This window comes from Delphinus delphis, chromosome 2, assembly GCF_949987515.2.
Source record: "Delphinus delphis chromosome 2, mDelDel1.2, whole genome shotgun sequence".
NCBI classification, from domain to species: domain Eukaryota; kingdom Metazoa; phylum Chordata; class Mammalia; order Artiodactyla; family Delphinidae; genus Delphinus; species Delphinus delphis.
The window spans coordinates 60,144,991-60,165,508 of record NC_082684.1 but is presented as its reverse complement, the minus strand read 5'-3'; the positions used below and the strand labels follow the sequence as shown (position 1 = coordinate 60,165,508).

General features: G+C 38.7%; 2 protein-coding genes across 3 annotated transcripts; one reads left to right on the top strand and one right to left on the bottom strand.

Moving 5' to 3' along the window:
* Positions 1-6: 6 nt before the first annotated feature.
* Positions 7-12,676, bottom strand: TRAPPC6B (trafficking protein particle complex subunit 6B). Of its 2 annotated transcripts, none has more exons than XM_060004649.1 (6): positions 12,653-12,676; positions 5,200-5,267; positions 4,339-4,456; positions 3,313-3,396; positions 1,487-1,580; positions 7-746 (listed from the first exon to the last, which is right to left on the bottom strand). In XM_060004649.1, the coding sequence occupies exons 1-6, from the start codon at positions 12,659-12,661 to the stop codon at positions 715-717; spliced, it is 405 nt and encodes a 134-aa protein (XP_059860632.1). In that variant the 5' UTR covers positions 12,662-12,676; the 3' UTR covers positions 7-714. The 2 variants fall into 2 exon arrangements, with proteins under 2 accessions (XP_059860632.1, XP_059860631.1); XM_060004648.1 differs by lacking the exon at positions 12,653-12,676 and adding an exon at positions 10,491-10,874.
* Positions 12,677-13,851: 1,175 nt separating this feature from the next.
* On the top strand, positions 13,852-20,161 carry PNN (pinin, desmosome associated protein). Its single transcript, XM_060004647.2, has 9 exons — positions 13,852-14,127; positions 14,791-14,862; positions 15,259-15,327; positions 15,686-15,758; positions 15,874-15,968; positions 16,132-16,207; positions 17,342-17,497; positions 17,575-17,713; positions 18,449-20,161. The coding sequence occupies exons 1-9, from the start codon at positions 14,015-14,017 to the stop codon at positions 19,909-19,911; spliced, it is 2,256 nt and encodes a 751-aa protein (XP_059860630.1). The 5' UTR covers positions 13,852-14,014; the 3' UTR covers positions 19,912-20,161.
* Positions 20,162-20,518: the final 357 nt, after the last annotated feature.

The window sequence follows — 20,518 nt, the reverse complement described above, 5'->3', positions numbered from 1 at the left end:
CATCTATATCTCACTTTATCTAGATCTATATTTCACTTCATTACATTAATGGAGCTCTCAAGAACTGAATTCTATTAAAGTGAAATAAAGTTTTTAAGCAATTTAGGCAGTTAAATATGATATATATATCATACACAACACACACACAATGTATATAATGAAATCCTTATACAAGCATAAAGATTCTTAATAGAAATAAATTATAAGCAATAAAATAATAATTAAGTTTAAATTTTAATGTACTCTTTGCTTTTTTTAAATAACTAAAACAAATTCATAAAACAAAACCAAAATTTGTTCATTCTTACCGAAAAGATTCTGATTGGTACATACTTTTTTTATGCTAATTACCAAACCCTGAGTTTTGTTTCTTCATCTCTAGTTAAATACATATCACTAAGCAAATAAGAATGTTTAAATAAGGGTCCTGCATTGGTGTTTACTTATTTGAAATTAGGTTTTCATTCTGAATAGTTTCAGTAAAGTGTATGTTACAGTAGAATGTGTCTTTACCTGTTTTAAGGTCTGTGCTATTAAATTGATAAAATACACCCTTACTCCTGCTTAAGAGTGCATCTTTCATTATATAAGTTAGCAAATAGCTTATATCAATACAAATGTCCAACAATGTAATTAAATCATTGCTACTTGAAATACTTTATACAGGAATAATTTATCTCTTTACACTATTGAAGCCTTGCATTTCAGTAGTTTCTATAGCTTCTGTATCATCACTTGAAATTTACCTAAAAAAAACATGAAAAAATCATTCTTTGATTTTAGGTACAAGGAAAACAGGCCTGAACATCAGTTTCCTGCTTCATTTAGTAAGTAGTTTCAATCAAGAAACTTGCTATATCAAACAACGTTTCACACACTTCACAATATTTGATAAAGTCAATTTCGTTTTTATCAGATGATTATCTGGTTTGTGAATGACTACTTTTGTTTCTTTGTGATTCCTACATTTTAGGTATTTCATTGCTAATTATTGTGAATAGAAAGGAAATACAGTGATGCTCAAAGCCAATTTTATTCTTGGTTGGTAGCTCTGGTGGAAAGATCTTTGGAAAGGAGTTTAGCAATAAAAGACTAGTTGGCTTTATTTAGCTTTATATAATAGATATTTTCTAGAAAACTGTTTAAAAAAAATTTTCAACACTATAAGGAAATTTGCTATCTTAAAAGAATACTGCAGAAAATTGTCCTTTAAGAGTTAAGAATCATTCCTTAAGTTGTCTTATAAATTTGGATTTCCTTAGCACATTTTCTTAAATCACTATTATGAATTAAAAAATCATTGACTATGAATATAAGTATGCTACATGTTACTACATTAAATGTTAAAATTTGATAAAAGTAAAATGAAATGGTTTTAGCATTTTAAATGTTCTCTAAGTAACAAAAACAAGAAACAAACAAAAAAAACACCAGACCTGAAAAATAATTGCTAAAAACATTTGTAAGAAATGTGAATTCAACTTACAGGCAGGCATTGAAGATACTTCAGCTGTTACAATACTTTTTATCCCCAAGTTTGATAAGCCACCTCTGATTAAGCCACATGTAAATGCTAAGTACTAAAAAGAAAAAAAAAGTGTAAAATATATTAAGGATTTACTAAGATAGTAAAGCTATTGATAAATGATAGTTAAACCTTGATATTAATAAGTCATTGCTGTTTAAGAAAGGGCTGTGGAAGAATTTTTCAATCATTGAAAATCATGATTGTGACAAAAGCAAGCTGGAAACCAGTTAGAATTAGTTCCAGAGGCAGCAGAGGTGATTTGTGTCTACCTTCAGTGCTGCCTGAAGGGTTCTAAATAGACCCTCCTTGTGGAGTGATTTGGGCTTTCTGGCTGCTTTAACCTCCCATGGTTCTTTTTAATTTTGGCTACACCATGTTGCTCGGCTTAAGGGGATCACAGTTCCCAACCAGGGATTGAACCTGGGCCATAGCAGTGAAAGCCCCAAATCCTAACCACTAGACCACGAGGGAATTCCTGCTCCCATGGTTCTTGCCTGTTTTCTGAGCCTTCCCATCAGTTCTGTAAGCTAACTAATTATTATTCCATTCAATCAAAATTGGTTTCTGCTTTCTACAACCAAGAATCCTGACTTGTTCAAGACTTATAGCCTGCCAAAACAAAGACTTACCTAGTTTAAAATATCAAAGTGCCAATGTTGAGAAACCCTGTCATATGGAAACAAGGAAGGGAAATGGGACTATGCCATAGCAGAGACAGCCAGGACAAAAATGAGAACCAAAAATCAAATAATCCAAGAAATTTTTTATTATCTACATTTTGCATGATATTCAACAACACTACTATGTATCTATGAATAATATAGAATATTATTATTTTATAATTAATATAAATAAATGGGTACTGATAAGTAATCAGATATGGAGTCATGAAATTGTAAGCTGGGAGAGAACCTAGAGATTCTTTATAATATAGGTATTATTATAATCAATTTTATTAATAAGGATACTAAGGAAGGTCCAGAGGGGTTATGTAACTTACCCAATGTCACAAACCTATAAGTTGTGGAGTTAGCTTAAAATCTAGATTTATTTGGTCCCAAGTCCATACTCTTTCCACTACACCAAACTGCCTTTGTGTTAGATAATTTAGATATGGACAGATTTTACAGATAAACAGCAGCTTATACATACTGACCAAGGTATTTTATAAGTACCGCAGAGTAACCGATTGCGCCACTGGAGCTATGCTTGCCCAAGATATTTTAACCACTTCAAAGGAACGCTTACATTAAAACTTGTCAGCTTTTCTTTAATACATCTGGTCTATTTATTGATTCCTACCTGAGACTGAAAAAAAATACATGAAACCCAGAAACACAGATATACTTAACACAAAACATGTATTCTTAGAAACAAATGTTAATTATATTTAAAACATTTTTAAAATTTACTGATGGAGATTGTAAATATGAACTCTGAGGTGAATAATTCTGCATAGCTAATACCAGTTTTTTTAAGCTTGAGTATCTTTTCTGATGTATCCATACTGTATTCGAGAATCTACCATTAATCTACATTTTTAATGGCATTTAAACTATAGTGTTTCTTTAATTGGTCATCATAGGCCTACTTAGCTACAGGTTAATGTAAGTTGTTTCAATATGATGAACACCTCCTATTTCATTGAAAAGTGTTTAAACAAAAGGAACAATTTAAAAACATATTTTGAATTCAAAAGTCTGTTGTGATTGGCATTGTACTTTTCCCTATGGTTCTACTTTTTTCATAATAAAAAAACCCCGAACTTCTATTCCATTAAATACCTTTGATGCATGTTCTAAATACTGTTTTCCTGCAGACATTTGAGTAAGCAGGCGAAATTTGTTGTCCTGAAGTACGTAGATGCCCTGTTCCAAAAATAGAAAAACATCCAAAGTCAATGTAATCTGTACTCTTCCCTTCAAAACAATTTAAGAACTTTTTAAAGTTATTAAAACTCTCCTTTCTGTTGGTCAAATTTTCTTTATATGAAGAAGTTTTGTAATGTTCAAGCTGAAGAGTTCAGCATTTTATAACACTAATATTTATTGAATGCTTTAAGATACTGAAGATACAAAGATACCTAAGACAGTTCCTATCCTTAAAGAACACAGTCTAGTGCGAAAGAATCAGAAATACATGTCCGGGTGAAATTAGCAGCTATATGTTATTAACTCATACCTAGAAAGCCAAAAATCATAGTCACTTCTTCCTATTAGCATTTCAGGTACTTATAAGCTAAGGTTGATACTGTTATCTGAAAAAATGAATTCTATTGGTAGCTACAAGATACATTATTTTCATTTTTATACCTTATTAAAATGCCAAATATACTCCAAATATTTCCTTGAGTTTTATAAAATCTATTTTATGCATGATTTTCCATGCAACCTATTTTTATTTTAACAAAATATTTTAAGAATAAGAAATATGACAGCAACTAAACAGGTAAGAGTTATTTAAGAGTTAAATATGCTCTCTAAATTAGCCTTCAGAAAAATGTGATATATTTCTGGTTCTGCATATTATAAGTAATAATAATGAAATAATAAAACCTTTATCATTCTGACATCTGCTACTTTTTAAAACTTAAAATTTAATTGAGGGAAAGGGACAGCTATAACTACTGATAATTGTCTCTTGGTCTTTATTCACTATACCCTATTAGAGAAAAAAAGTAATGATGTATTAATAACATGTAAGAGAAACATTCCAAAGTTGACGAGAAATTAAGTTTTACATAGTAAGTAAATCACTAAAATACATTTATATTAAGTTAAAGGACTTAAAAAATAGGCCTATCTAAATACCTGATGATTTGTCCTTAGATTGTCAATTTGTTTCTTGAATACTGTAGTCCAAAAATCTTTACAGATGAACTTCATGATATCTAACTCATCCTTGAACCTTGCAGTATCTTTTGTAAACCTAAAAAGATCAACTAGAAGTAACACAGTACTTTTCCTCCAAAGAAAGCAGGAGGGGCAGATTATTAACTAATTTTCAAATGCCACAACAGCACTGAACATTTACTGACAGTCATAAAGTGATAAGCACCAAGCAAAGTAGATCCCATCTCAATGGATTCACATTCTGTTATATAATTTGGGGGCTAAAATTAGTCTAAAGGTGTATTAGTCTAACAGTATGCAGCAATTTTAGGTACAATTAGCACATTAAGAAAAAAAAACTGAGCATAATCATGGTATTGTTATATAAAATATAATCAGAGTTCAACTATTTCAGATAGTAAGAAAGGAATACTAAAAAAAATTGATCTATAAATTGAAAGATTATTACATGCATAAACAGAGACTCTAAGGTATGCATTTAAACAAAATTCCATTTAGGTTAAAGAACATATTAGATCTTAAGTAGGAAATGCAGTAAGATTTTAGATGGTTGTTTCAGCATACCAAAGTTTTCAGGAAAAATGTCTAAAACATAGAAGATACATATTTTCTTCAGATATTAAAACATGAAAGTTGGATAACTGAGTTAAAATAGCATCAGACCTAAAAAGAAATTTCAATCTGTGAATTAAAGAACAGAGAATAAATAAAGTTTGGGAATTAAAATTAAATTGTCTCAAGTTTTATTCAGTCTTTTGAAATGGATCATCTTTGTTCATAACCTACCTGGAAGAAAATTTTCAAATCCATACTGCTCACCTTTCTATCAATCCTTGTCCCACTCGAAACCCCATGTTTTCCAGCTTAGTTATACAGCGTCCATTTTCCTATTTAAAAACAGTTTTGAATAAATTTAGAATGCTAGAATGTAAATATTTATACTTTTTTCACTGAAACATTGTAAGAAAAAGTGAATTACAAGTCATACTTGAATTTTCTTAGTACTAATCATTTTCATAAGGCAATAAGATAAACAGGGAACTGTTACTACTTTTCAGAAATGCCAAAGCCCCTTCCCAATTACTCTTCTCACCTTCCCTGGCTTTTTCCATTTTCAACTCCTCTCCTCAGTTATAAAACTGAGGTCATGGTATCGCTTTTGACTTTTCTGTCAGTCATTCCCTTTGTGCCTTCACTAAGTTCTATCGTCCCTTGCTTCAAAATGTCTCTTACAGTCATCCAAGCTTTCCATTTCTCAGTATGTCTTAGTTGATGACCCCACCTTCCTATGCCTGGAATCATGCAATTGCTTCACTCTTCCTTTGACAATCTCATCCACTCTTAAGGCTTTAAATACCACCCCTAAGTCGAAGACTCAAAATTCTCTGGATGAACTACAAAGCCCTATACAATCCAGACTCCTGTGCCTCTCTGGCCTCAACCTTCTACTCTTCTTCATTCACTCCATCCAGCTCCACTGATCTCCTTGCTGTTCTTAATCATGCCAGGCAGGCTCCAATCTCATAGGCAGCTCTTCCTCCAGATATTCACATGACCAACTCACTCACTTTAAGTCTTCACTCACATGTCACCATCTCAATGAAGCTCATTTCAACCTTTTAAAATACAGTATCATTCCACTTCAGAAACTTTCTATCCTTGTAATTCTCAAATTGTGTCCCAAGACTAGCAACATCAACATCACATGGGAACTTGTCAAAACTGCAAATTCTGTAATCCCACCCCCAATTTAGTGAATCAGAAACTGTAGGTGTGCGTCAGCGAGCTGTGTTTTAAGAACCCCTCCTAAAGTGATTCTGATGCTCTATCTCATTTCCCTGCTTGTCTCCAAGGAACTTCTTTCACCATTTAACCTAATGTACATTTTACTAATTTTGTATTGCTCATGTCCCTTCATCCCCACCCTCTCCTAGAATACAGCTCCAAAAGGGCAAGAATTTTTATGTATTCTGAAGCCTTTGCCTCCCGCTACCACCATAGGCCTCATTATTTGCTGAACTCTATTCTAAGGAACCATGTATGCTACTAATGGGGCTGACTATTAAACCTGTATTTCTAGTAGACTTTAGTGGACACAGCCATCCAGAGGTCCCACAGGCCCCTCAAATTAGGTGTATTCAAATGATATTATCTTAACATTCTCAGCTTGCTCTGCCTCCAAAATTCTTTAACTTCATCAATGGCACCACCATCTATCTAGTTACCACAACCAGAAAACTTCCATTTTCTTCACCTCCTTGCTCCCAGCCCTCCACACACACTGCAGTCCTGTGGAGCCTATTATCTACATGCTTTTCAAAATCCATCTTCTCTCTCCTGACTGCTTAAGTAGCTCTTAGCATTCATTTCTCTCCTGGTCTTCAGTTAGAGCCTTCCAAGTGATCTCATCTCTAGTTTTTTTTTTCTTCCTTTGATTATCTTCTGTATTTCTGGTACAGACTTTGTAAAAACCAAATCATGTTGTTTCTCTACTGGACCACTCAGCACCATTCTGTTAATTTCCACACCCATTCCCAAACTTGCTTAGGTAGAATGAGTACCTGTAAGTCATGATGCTCTTTGTGGAACAGGAACCCAGGAACATACTGATAAGCAGGAAATATGCTTATATGCAGACATTCTCAAATCTTAGCTATTGATCACATGAGCTTTTGAATTAAGCCCCAGGAAAGACCTTCTGATGCTGCACTTGTTCATTCACTTTGGCATCTGTGAGTGCTCACTAGGTAAAGTACCAAATTTTAAAGAAAAACCTAAGAATATTTTATCCATTAACCTTAAAAAAAACACTATTCTCCATAAATTGGTAAATGTCCAATTATTCAGTTTTTAGACTTAATTCTTCTTCAAGCACAGTTTGAAAATCATTGATTGGGAAGGTGAGAACATTGGGTTTTTTCCTTTATTTCACTTACACTTATGACTTTATGTTTAAAAAGATATATAAAAACCATTTCTGGATGATAGGATTATATCTTTTTTACATTTTTTTACTATGAAAAATTTGAAGCACACTCGAAGTAGAGACACTAACAAACCCTCATACACCTAGACTCCAATATGGATTCTACTCATCAAGACTACCACATAACTTTTGTTTGTTTTGTTTTTTTTAACATCTTTATTGGAGTATAATTCCTTTACAATGGTGTGTTAGTTTCTGCTTTATAACAAAGTCAATCAGTTATACTTGTATCCCCATATCTCTTCCCTCTTGCGTCTCCCTCCCTCCCACCCTCCCTATCCCACCCCTCTAGGTGGTCACAAAGCACCGAGCTGATCTCCCTGTGCTATGTGGCTGCTTCCCACTAGCTATCTGATTTGGTAGTGTATATATGTCCATGCCACTCTCTCACTTTGTCCCAGCTTACCCTTCCCCCTCCCGGTAAACTCAGGTCCATTCTCTAGTAGGTCTGTCTTTATTCCCATCTTGCCCTGTGGACTACCATATAACTTTTTAAAAATCCCTTTTGCTTATATGGACTTAAAATTTTTTCCCCACCATATACAAATTGCAATAGGAAAAGAAAGTTGTTTTTAGTTTAAATGATTCAAAACTTATGGATTTCCTTTCTCTTATAGGACTGGCACATGTCTCAGAATTATCAGTCATGATTAGAACAGCTGTTTTATTTTAGCTAATCCATTGGGGGAAAAAAGAGAGGGATTTTTAAAAAAGGTTTTCCTGGGCAAGAGTTGGAACAGGAAAAGAAAGTAGAAAGAGTAGAATGAAGAGAATTGATTGCACACATGGTGGGGTGGGGAGCAGAGGTTTTGTGATTAAAAAAGGTGTGTTGGGGCTTCCCTGGTGGCGCAGTGGTTGAGAGTCCGCCTGCCGATGCAGGGGACATGGGTCCGTGCCCCAGTCCGGGAAGATCCCACGTGCCACGTAGCTGCTAGGCCCGTGAGCCATGGCTGCTGAGCCTAGGTGTCCGGAGCCTGCGCTCCGCAACGGGAGAGGCCACAACAGTGGAGGGGCCCGCGTACCGCAAAGAAAAAAAAAAAAAACAAAAGGTGTGTTGCTAATTATTCTTTTGGGAAAAGGGTATAAGGAAAGCTGACTTTGCACAAACAGCAAATGTCTGCTACTCAGCACTTAGCACAGATGCAAAACATTAACTATTGCTTGTGGATGATGATAAAGTCAAAAGTTTGTAACTTGGAAAAAATCTCTATTACAGATGGATCTGAATGAGAATAGAATTTGGGGGAGTTCCCTGGTGGTCCAGTGGTTCAATCCCTGGTTGGGGAATTTAAATCTCACATGCAGCAAGGCACAGCCAGAAAAAAAAAAAAGGAATAGAATTTGCTTCATTTCCAATACTCTTCCTGATGTCTTCCTACTAATATCTCCCTAAAATTAGTGTGCTGAAATCCTAACTCCCAGATAGTATTAGGAGGTAGGGCCCTTGGGAGGTGATTCTGTCATGAGGTTGGAGCCCTTAAGGATAGCATTAGTGCCCTTATTATAAAAGAGACCCCAGAGAGCTAGCTAGTCCCTTCCACCATGTGAGCACACAGCCAAAACACATCCATAAATGAACCAGGAGGAGGCTTTCACCAGACACTGAATCTGCTGGTGCCTTGATCTTGGACTTCTCAGCCTTCACAACTGTGAGAAATAAATTTCTGTTGTTTATAAGCCACTCAGTCTGTGGCATTCTTGTTATAGTACCCAAAACAGCCAGTATCCTTCTTATAGTTTACAAACTGACAGTACCTCTTCCTCGATGTCCTACAGGTGCCATAAATTCAACCTGTTCAAAATAATTCATTATCATCACTTCTTTCTTCTTTATTCCCTCTCCATCCAACCCAGTGGCTCAAGCTAAAAACCTGGGGATAATTTTTCAACTCTCATTCCTATACCTAATCAAGTTCTAGAGATTCTACCTCCTATCTCTCAAGCCTTCTCTCCTCTTCTCGTTATCCAGATCTTCATTATCTCCTGCCTGGACTCCTCCAATAATGGGTCTTCTCACTACAAGGACCTTCCCTCTCCAGCCCAAATAATGGTTTATCTTTCTGAAATGCAAATGGAGCATGTAATTCTCCTCCTTAAAAATCCTCCACTGAGAAGGTCCATGTCTGTTAATCATACAGACCTCTTTCTACCTTCAGCTTTCAAAACTTCTCACTCTCCACCCATTCAATCTAGTCACAGTGAAATACTCAAGCATATTTAAATGCACTGCACTTTTTCATACCTCTATGACTTTACCTTTGCCTAGGATGCTTTTCCTGCCCTCACTTTCCACCCCTCTTTATCAAATAGCATTATAGAAACTAGAGCTTCTGACTTGAGCATGGCTTTGTAATATTTCATTTATAAAATCCTACAACTCCATGATTCCATATCTAATTACCACCCAATACGTTAATTATTCATTGAACCCTTATTCCCCAACGACTGTTAGGCAGGGACTTTATCTTATTCATCTAACAATGTCAGGCCCACAATACACATACACGCTTAATATATTTTCTGAATGAATCAATTAGCGAATGAAGACTACCACACGTTAGAAGTAACCTCCAGGAGGATGGGGCCATTGTTTCGCTCATTACCATATCCCTAGCAACTAGCTCTGACATATAATGGACACTAAATATTCTTTTAAATTATCTCATTAGCCCTCTTTCTTTGAGTTGCCTGGAGTGTTACTGAGGGTTAGGGATGGGGAGGGAGGGACAGGATTCTCAGGCTGGGAGAGGTCTGTCCAGTGGACGACTGGGAAGTGCTGGAAGTGACAGCCGAATTAAGTAGGGGTGCCAAAATCAGCAGTTAACTCTGACGCAAATCATGGTAGGGACAACACATGGAAGGGACAAAACAAAAAATCTGTGGCGTGCCACACACAGATATGGGACTGGACAAAAAGGTATCAAATAGTAAAAGATACGAAAGAGCCAAGGATGAAAGACTGAAGACAGCTGATAGGTTCTAAGGCTTAAGATACCTTAAGGTGGACCAATCTGCCTACACTTCGGGAGGCGATGAGTGGTGATGGGACGGGGGTAAAAGAAAACTGAGTGGAAACAAGGAGTGTCACCGCAAAAGGACCTCAAGGGCGTGTGGCAGCACTCACCACCTCCCCCTGCTCCGCGGACTTGTACACTCCAGACACCATCTCGTTATGCAGAAGCAAAAACAACGCCTCGTCCGCCATTTCCTGCTTATTCTTCTAAGCTCCGGGTTTAGGCTCCCGTTTGGGCCGGGCTCGGAGCTCCGGCTAGCGCCTGGGCAGCTTGGGCTGAGCCGCCGCCGCTCGCTCAGTCCGCAGCCCGTCCCTCGTTGCTAAGAGACCGAGGAATTCACTCAGCTTCCCGAAGGCTGATACCGGAGTGAGCCGGGGGCCGCGGCGAGCCCACCCTAGGACCACTAAGTCCTTGGGCAAAACGAAAGGGTCTGACAGCAGCGGGAACCAAACCCAGCTCCCGGAGACCCCATCCGGCCCTTGGGCGGGGGAGGCGAAAAAACAACTTCCGGTCTCCTCTACCCCGGCATTCCGCCAGCTCTATGGTCATAGAGTTCCTTCCGCGGGGTGAACCGCTGACGCCCAGAGAGGAGGAAGGTTTCTTCCCCCTACAACATGGAAGGCGGCCGGCGCGGGAGGTGGTAAAATAAGACGGGACCTCCCGCTGCCATCTCTGTGTTGATTAGCTATGTTAGAACCGACAAGAATTTCTATTAGCTTCATCAAAAGCTTCCACTTCTGCCATATGTTGCTTAATATGAAAAGTAAAAACAAAAGCGAATATTGGGACTACCCGAGTAGTCCAGTGGGTAAGACTCCGCGCTCCCAATGGAGGGGTCCGGGGTACCATCCCTAGTCGGGGAACTAGATCCCCGCATGCATGCGGCAGCTAAGTCTGGATGCCGGAACTAAAGGTCCCGCATGCAGAAACTAAGAACTGGTGCAGCCTAAATAAATAAATAAATACAATTGTTTTAAGTGAATAAATCGTCATTTTTCGGGCTATATACTTTAGGTATATTGAGAGATTATCCCAATCCATTTTGGATTAAGCCTGGGTGTACGAAAAGATTTAGAGCCGTTTTGACCACCAGGAGGTTTACTGGGAGTAGGGTACAAGGGACAAGAAGGATGGAGTAAGCAAAGCACAAGGTAATTTGAATCAGAAAATACAAATTAAAGACATCAGAAATGCGACGTCACTTTGGGACGGAGTTCATCTAAGAATCTATGGTGGATGTGGGACTTAACCCCTACAGACATGCGAATACATATGTTAGATCATATGCACGTCTTAAATTTGGCAAACTTTGTCTTAAACGTGATGCTTAGCCTATGATTAGATCTTTTCTTAGTAATTTACAAAGCAGATTTTTTCCCCCAATTAATTCATTGTTTCCCCCGAAGTAATATGTCGAGTCTTCTCAAATTGTTAACAATAACCTCTCAACTCTTCATACCCTTTCATATCCCCTTCTAATGTTTGGATCCGTTTTTTCCATCACCTCATAAAATCAAGCATGTAAGTTTCACCTAACCCTTTGAAAAGAAACACTAATTTTGAAGAGTATTTTGCAATCTTAATCTTTTTTTCCAGCACTAAAATTTCCCACATGTGAAATCAGGTCCTTTATGTCCCAACTGCATTCTCCCTCATCACCACCATCAAGGTCAAAGATTAAGCAAAAGACTGGCCACTTACCAAGGTCAATTTCTCAAACCACAGTAACATGGTGTTCTTTGCATATTCTGGAGACTAAAGGGGAAACTAATATTTATTGAGCATTACTAAATGTTGAACATGGCATCCTACTGATTATCCCCCATAAATTAGACTATGTTAAATTTCCCAGGATCTTAGTAATAGAGTCTACGGAAGTAAGAATAGATCCTACGTTTTTGGCTAACTCTAGAAGCATCTCCCATGGAAACATTGTTATACTTCGTGGTACCATTACCACATTCTCAGGTTTCATGTACTGCCTACTACACAGGATTGTAATAAGGATCAATGAGACAAAGTATGCTCACAATCAGAATCATGTAATTTTTTTTTTTTCCCACACCACACTGCATGCAGGATTTTAGTTCCCAGACCAGGGGTCGAACCAGAGCCCCCTGCAGTGGAAGCACGGAGTCTTAACCGCTGGACCACCAGGGAAGTCCCAGAGTCATGTAATTATTTATCAACACTCATCCTTCTTATCCAGTTTTACTTTTTCTTTTTTCTATAGCACTTAACCCATTTCTACCATGCTATGTAATTTACTTACGCTTATCATATGTCTCCTCACTCTTCCTGCCTCCAAGCTCCTTGTGGGCAGATATCTTTACTGTACACTGACTATCCAAGGGCCTAGAATAGTGCCTGGCAAAAAGCAGGAGTTCCATAAATATTTGTTGAATGAATAAGTACATGAATGATCTTTGCTCCCTGAGGAGCCTACAGACTACATGGCAGCAGGAACCACAGTTATCTTGTTCTAGGCTTTTTTCCAGAGTCTAGCTTAACACAGTAAGGGCTTTTAAGTATTGCTGGATGAATTAAAATGGTAACTCAGATTAAATACAGTTGGCCTGCTAATGCTTGGTGCAAGGATGACTGGCTGCAGATGGAGGATGAGAACACAAGGATTATTGATAATATTGTTTCTGTGGGAAAATGCTTAGTGATCTACAATTTACAAATACATTTCTGGAACAAAGCCGGTTCTCACTTTGGCAGTGCGGGTAGAGCAGAACCAGAAGGTGGACGACACACACACAGCTAACAGTAGCGCTGCTCCCCCAGACCCTATTTTAAACCAACCAGCTCTAGACCGGTGTAGAGGCTAATGCACGTCTTTTCTGTCTCTGTCTCTTTTTTAATTGTAGTAAAGCCTTGCACATAGTCTGATCGATCGTATGATGATTCTGGGCCGGCGTGACCTGGGGACAGTTACGGTATTTCCTTATCAGTATTAACAGGCAGTTTATTCACGCTTTTGGTTTGTGGGGGATAAGGCACGTGAAATGTCTCACAGAGTACAACACAAAGCAATTGTTAGCTATTATGATGAATGACTTTTCCTCTTCCTTCACTTTTCGCTTCCCTCTGCTCATTTGAGCTTAACCTAGTCAAGAGAAGCCTGCGCCCCTCCCACTGCCTCTCTGGGCATGCGCACCAACAGAACGGCCGCACCCTGTCCTAATCAAATCATTTACCCGGGAAAAAGGGAAAAAAAGACTCGCCTGCACCCTACTCTGAGGGGAACAGATGGTAAAACGATAAGAGGCCGTCATATACAGGTTAAAAGGGCTGGAAAACTCCACTCTCCCCGCCAGAAGAGCCGGCCCGCAAACTCACGTCTTCGGGAACCCAGAGACTCTCAAATCCGCCCCGACTCTGCGCTAGAAGCCGAGCCCAGCCACCCGCAGCTAATCGGGGAGGGAAGCGACCGTCTGGCGGACTTTTCATTGGCCCAGAGTCACAAAGGCTGGCAGCTTCTCCCCCTTCCGGTTGCTGAGTGGTTGAGGCCGAAATACAACTCCTATCTCCATTGGCTGAGTCCAGCAGTCAGTCTTCTCGCGTCTCGCGGCGCGACACAAGCAGGCGTGGCCTGGAGAGCAGTCTCGGAGCCTGCTGCAGGGAGAAGATGGCGGTCGCAGTGAGAACTTTGCAGGAGCAGCTAGAAAAGGCCAAAGAGAGCTTAAAGAATGTGGATGAGAATATTCGCAAGCTCACCGGGCGGGATCCGAATGACGTGAGGTGAGGGGCGGATGGGAAATGCCGGCTCCGAGAGGCAGCCACGAAGCCGGGGTGAGTTGGGGCGGTGAGGGCGGACAGTCCTGAGAGGACTCGAACATCGAGGCCTGTTCCCGGGGCAGCCGTGGAACCCCGTCCTCGGTGAGGTGGGAATTTCCAAGGCTCCCACCGTAAGTCCTGGAGCTCAGGTGCGTGAGGAAGGAGAGCGGGGCCTGGGTGCGCCAGGATGGCTTCCCGTCCAGCGGGAAGGCCCAGACTGCCGATTCCCGCCCTCGGCCCTGCAGGCCCGGAACTGCAGCACAAAGCCTTCCTTCTCCCGGGGCCACCCGATTCGGGGCTGGCCCGGAGACGCTCCCGGGACGCGGTCCGGCCGCCTCGCCCCCTGGCTCTTGCCCACGTGCAACTTCCTTTGGGTTGGCGAAATCCGGACCTGATTCAAGCTTGTTAATGTGTAGTGGCATCGAGGTAAATATAATTTCTGTGATACTGGTCGTGGAAAAATCAGGAAGTTAACAAAGTGCTTAGTGTCCTGTTTCAAACACGTGGGTTTTGAAACCATCATCTTCGAACTTTTCTGGTTAATTTCTTTTGATGATGAACCGCACCCGTTAAAATATTTGGTGCTATTAGAAACGATTTTTGTACTGATTTGTAAATATCTTGTAGGCCCATCCAAGCCAGATTGCTGGCCCTTTCTGGTCCTGGTGGAGGTAGAGGACGTGGTAGTTTATTGCTGAGGTAAGATTTCCTTAGGATTTTGATTCATTGGTACTTACTACACTAAATTAATGAAATGATTTAAACAAATTTCGTGGTCGAGCCAATGTTAGAAATGTTTGGTTTGTTTGAAGCTGTGATCAGCTGTAGTTTTCTGCAGAGTTATCCTGGAATTTCATTTGCATTCAAAACTAGACATTGAAGAATATAGTAGCTATACCAGTTATGTGCACACTTAACTTATTCTCATAGTTTTAAAAGAAATGCTACAAAAGCATCTTGAAGTAAATGCCAATTTAAGGTTACTTTAACTGGAAGTTTTTTTTTTTATTGCAACTAAATTATCTTCCTTAAATGGAAATACCATTTTTCTCAAATTCCAAGTGCTTTACTTTATGTTGGCCTTTTTTTTTGCAGGCGTGGATTCTCAGATATTGGAGGAGGACCCCCAGCCAAACAGAGAGACCTTGAAGGGGCAGTCAGTAGGTATGTTAGAGGACAAGTTTCTGAAGGCATAGTTGTATGTTCCATTTTCTGAGGTAGCATACAAATATAAAAATTTAATAAATATTGTTGAATTAAGTTGTATTAGAATTGAGTAGTATAGCACTTACCCTGAGTCTGTTTCCTTGGTATTTGAACTGAGACAGCCGGTATCCCTCAAAACTCAATTCTTCACTAACAATAACAGAAACTTTACCAAAGTAAAGGTCATGAGAAGAATAATATTGAGAAAATAATTTGGGTTACTTTTCTGACTTGTACTACAAAAACTTAACCAGCTTGAGACGTATAGGAGATCAGAGTTTGAATTGGTCCTTTTAAATTCATTTTCCTTTGTCAGGCTGGGCGGGGAGCGTCGGACTCGGAGAGAATCACGCCAAGAAAGCGACCCTGAGGACGATGATGTTAAGAAGGTAATTGAGATTAAAAGAACTTCATAGAGGGTGAATATAGTATTTTCACCTTAGTACATTTAAAGGAGTGCCACTGTATGCTAGTTAAATAACTGAAATTTCTTTTCTCCTGTAGCCAGCTTTGCAGTCTTCAGTTGTAGCTACCTCCAAAGAGCGCACACGGAGAGACCTTATCCAGGATCAAAATATGGATGAAAAGGGAAAGCAAAGGTATCTTAAGTATCTTTCTGGAGGAAAACAACTCTTGTCAAATAATGCAATTTTAGGAAAATTTAAGGAATTGTTCAAGTGTCTATGCTATGCTTCTTTTAGGAAATGGCAGGCTTAAATGAAGTGGAACCTTTTGAAATTGGATTTTTTTTCTGTTCTTTAGGAACCGACGAATATTTGGCTTGTTGATGGGCACCCTTCAGAAATTTAAACAAGAATCCACTGTTGCTACCGAAAGGGTATTTATGCAATTTTTCCTTTGCTTCCTTTATTGAAGCTATCAAAGTAGTTGATGACATATTTCTTAAACACTGAAAAGTTCTCAAGATTTAACTGTAAGCTTCATAAAGCGTGTTACTAATATTTCCTAAGGAAAAAAAAGAGAGAAGGAAAAGATTTAATTGCTAGCCTAAAATGAAGCCAAGCAAAAACGTTTAAAACTTTCTCAAGTTGTTATACTGTTGACTGGTTCTTTTTGAGGTGCTGTTAAAATAACTTAGTGAACTTTGCTTTGTGGTTTAAAGAGCCTTAGTCTGATTCAGGAGAACCTGGATTCTGGTTTCAGCTCTATAACAATCTCATTTTGTGGTCTTGGACATGTCTCTTAATTTCTTTAGGCGTTAGAGTGCTTTCTTTCAAACAGTGTTGAACTTACTAATCATCGTAATTTATTAAATAATTATAATTTCTAAGACTTACACACTCAGAGGCACTCCAGAAGCAACAGTATAAATTATATTCCCTGCCCTCCAGAGTTTATTTAACTGTGTCATTTTCCTGGAAGTTTTTATTTTACTAAAGCTACAAAATTGTGTCCTGGGAGTTGAACACAAACTTGTTGCTTCTCGGGAGAACTATAGTGAAAGATAACAATTCAGTTACTTTATTTCATCTTTCATATGTTAACTTTATTAGAAAATATAAAAACTTAAAGCATCAACGTTTGAAGAATGTAGATTTTTTTATTTTGTAGATTTTTAAAAACAGTTGACTAGTTTGTTAGTTACTTTGTTCACTAGGACATCACTTGTCTCAAATTCTTTGCTTTGGAAAGAATAGCTGAAGATAACCTATAAAGACAGTACTCTTCTTTTTCAGGTTAACTTTTAGGTAAGGTTCTTTCATAAATTATGTTGGAATAAAACACTTACTGATATTATAGCTAATGGCTTTAAACTTTAGATTTATACATGAAAAGACTTCAGTCCCCATTTCCTGGAAGGGAAATTGCAGTCCACCTCAAATGCCAAGTTTGAATTAGCTGGTGTCCTGAATTGCAGATGTGAAACATGTTTGCAGACAACAGTAAAATTGTGATATTTCACATAATCAGGATGTATAATAAGCTTTTAAAGATTATTGTTTATCTTTAGCAAAAGAGACGCCAGGAAATTGAACAGAAACTTGAAGTGCAGGCAGAAGAAGAAAGAAAGCAGGTTGAAAATGAGAGGAGAGAACTGTTTGAAGAGAGGCGTGCTAAACAGACAGAACTGCGGCTTTTGGAACAGAAGGTTGAGCTTGCGCAGCTGGTGAGTATATTTTGAAATTCTAAGATTGGTAATCCTTCATGTTGACAAAAGTGCTGACCTTTTTACCTTTTCTTTAGCAAGAAGAATGGAATGAGCATAATGCCAAGATAATTAAATATATAAGAACTAAAACAAAGCCCCATTTGTTCTATATTCCTGGAAGAATGTGTCCAGCTACCCAAAAACTAATAGAAGAGTCACAGAGAAAAATGAATGGTAAGTATAAATGAAGAGGTCCCTTGAAATTTCCTTAATGGGTAAGGTAACACACAAATACATACATGTTTGTTTCCTGTGACATCTGTGATTCAATAGTTAACTTTTTAGAAAGATATTCTAAGATGCTGATGTGTTTGGAGTACAGGAGCATTTGTTTCATGATAGATATTAACTGGAAACTTGTATATTAGGTGATGGTGCTTAATGCATGTTTATTTCTTAAGCATTTGAGTGAGCTTTCTCTTTTGCTTGATACTCTTAGTAGCCAGATACAAATGCTGATGAATCAAGAAAAAGTCAACATTGATGTAGTCCATAGAGGAAGCACACATGGAAGGTAGACACTACTAAGATGGTGATTAGATGATTTGTGTCTCCTTGGGATCAAAAAAATTAATGCATGATATGATACCATAAAACTGATTGTTTGAAAGAAGCTTTATTTTCTTCATTTAGTATGAAGTAAAATAGCAAAGGATTATCCTGTTTTTCCGTCAGTTAGATAACGTGGTGTGGTTTTGCTAATTTCTTAGTGTATAGGTTTCCAGTGGATCTTTGCTTTTGTCATCTTATATCAATTTGTAATTACATGCTGTAATCAGTCTTTTGTCATCTCTTTACAAAAAAGACATTTAGATAAGCTCGATGACAATTTGTGACCAGGTGTCAAATTGTGATTTTGAATTTTCTAAATCATAGTATATTTTACACGTGTAAATTTTTATCCTTTAGCTTTATTTGAAGGTAGACGCATCGAATTTGCAGAACAAATAAATAAAATGGAGGCTAGGCCTAGAAGACAATCAATGAAGGAAAAAGAGCATCAAGTGGTGCGTAATGAAGAACAGAAGTCGGAACAAGAAGAGGGTAAGGTGGCTCAGCGAGAGGAAGAGTTGGAGGAGACAGGTAATCAGCACAATGATGTAGAAATAGAGGAAGCAGGCGAGGAAGAGGAAAAGGAAATAGGTGTAGTTCATAGTGATGCAGAGAAAGAACAGGAGGAGGAGGAACAGAAGCAGGAAATGGAAGTTAAGCTGGAGGAGGAAACTGAGGTAAGGGAAAGTGAGAAGCAGCAGGATAGTCAGCCTGAAGAAGTTATGGATGTGCTGGAGATGGTCGAGAGTGTCAAAAATGTAATTGCTGAGCAGGAGGTAATGGAAATCAACCAAGTTGAAAGCATAGAACCTTCAGAAAATGAAACTAGCAAGGAATTGGAGCCAGAGATGGAATTTGAAGTTGAGCCAGATAAAGAATGTAAATCTCTTTCTCCTGCAAAAGAGAATGCTAGTGCTCTAGAAATGGAAAATGAGCCTGAGGAAAAGGAAGAAAAAGAATCTGAGCCCCAGCCTGAGCCTGTGGCTCAGCCTCAATCCCTGCCTCAGCCTCAGCCCCAGACCCAGACCCAGACCCAGACCCAGCTCCAGCCCCAGCCCCAGCCCCAGCCCCACTCCCACTCCCACTCCCACTCCCATTCCCACTCCCACTCCCACTCCCACTCCCAACCCCAACCCCAACCAGTACTCCAGCCCCAGCCTCTCTCTCAGCCTGAGACTTTGCCATTAGCTGTTTCACAGCCACCACCTCAGGTTATTCAGGAGCAAGGGCATTTACCACCTGAGAGGAAGGAGTTTCCTGTAGAATCCGTAAAACTCACTGAGGTGATAGTAGAACCAGTCTTGACAGTACATTCAGAGAGCAAGAGCAAAACCAAAACGAGGAGCAGAAGTAGAGGTCGAGCTAGAAATAAAACCAGCAAGAGTAGAAGTCGAAGCAGTAGCAGTAGTAGTTCTAGTAGCAGTTCAACCAGTAGCAGCAGTGGAAGCAGTTCCAGCAGTGGCAGTAGCAGTAGTCGAAGTAGTTCCAGTAGCAGCTCCAGTACAAGTGGCAGCAGCAGTAGAGACAGTAGCAGCAGCACTACTAGTAGTAGTGAGAGTAGAAGTCGGAGTAGGGGACGGGGACATAACAGAGATAGAAAGCACAGAAGGAGCGTGGATCGGAAGCGAAGGGATGCTTCAGGACTAGAAAGAAGTCACAAATCTTCAAAAGGAGGTAGTAGTAGAGATACAAAAGGATCAAAGGATAAGAATTCCCGGTCTGACAGAAAGAGGTCTATATCAGAGAGTAGTCGATCAGGCAAAAGATCTTCAAGAAGTGAAAGAGACCGAAAATCAGACAGGAAAGACAAAAGGCGTTAATGGAAGAAGCCAGGCTTTCTTAGCCTATTCTTTGCAGCAGAAGATTTCTTGATGAGTAAAAGGATTACCTTTCCTTGTAAGGAGAATGCTGCCTTAAGAATTGCATGTTGTAAAAATTTTTTTGGAAAATACAGACTGTTTGTTTACCAGACATTCTTGTACTTTTGCATAATTTTGTAAGAGTTATTTATCAAAATTATGTGAGGTTCCAAAATATGTAAAAACAATAATAATAAAAAAATTAACATCCCTTGTCATCTTTTTTAAATATCCTATACTCTTCAGTAAGAATCTGTATATTTTAATAGGTAAATCTTTAAGTCTGTTCCCTTCTGTATTATACATTGCTTTTGTAGAAATAAATGTGCATTTCTTTCATTAGTTTTGGGATGTCCTTGTTGACGCTTGTATAATAAGTATTCTCTTGATATCATTTTCAGCTTTTATCACTAGATATTGAACGTGATTAGAATGTTTTTGAAGGTTTCCTCACATTTATTTGCCTTAGACAATTATTTTGAGTTGTCAAAGTCAGATCTTTGCAGATTTGTTGGGAACATAGTTTGTTCTCCTTAAAATCACTTACCATTTCTTTCTAATCTCCCTT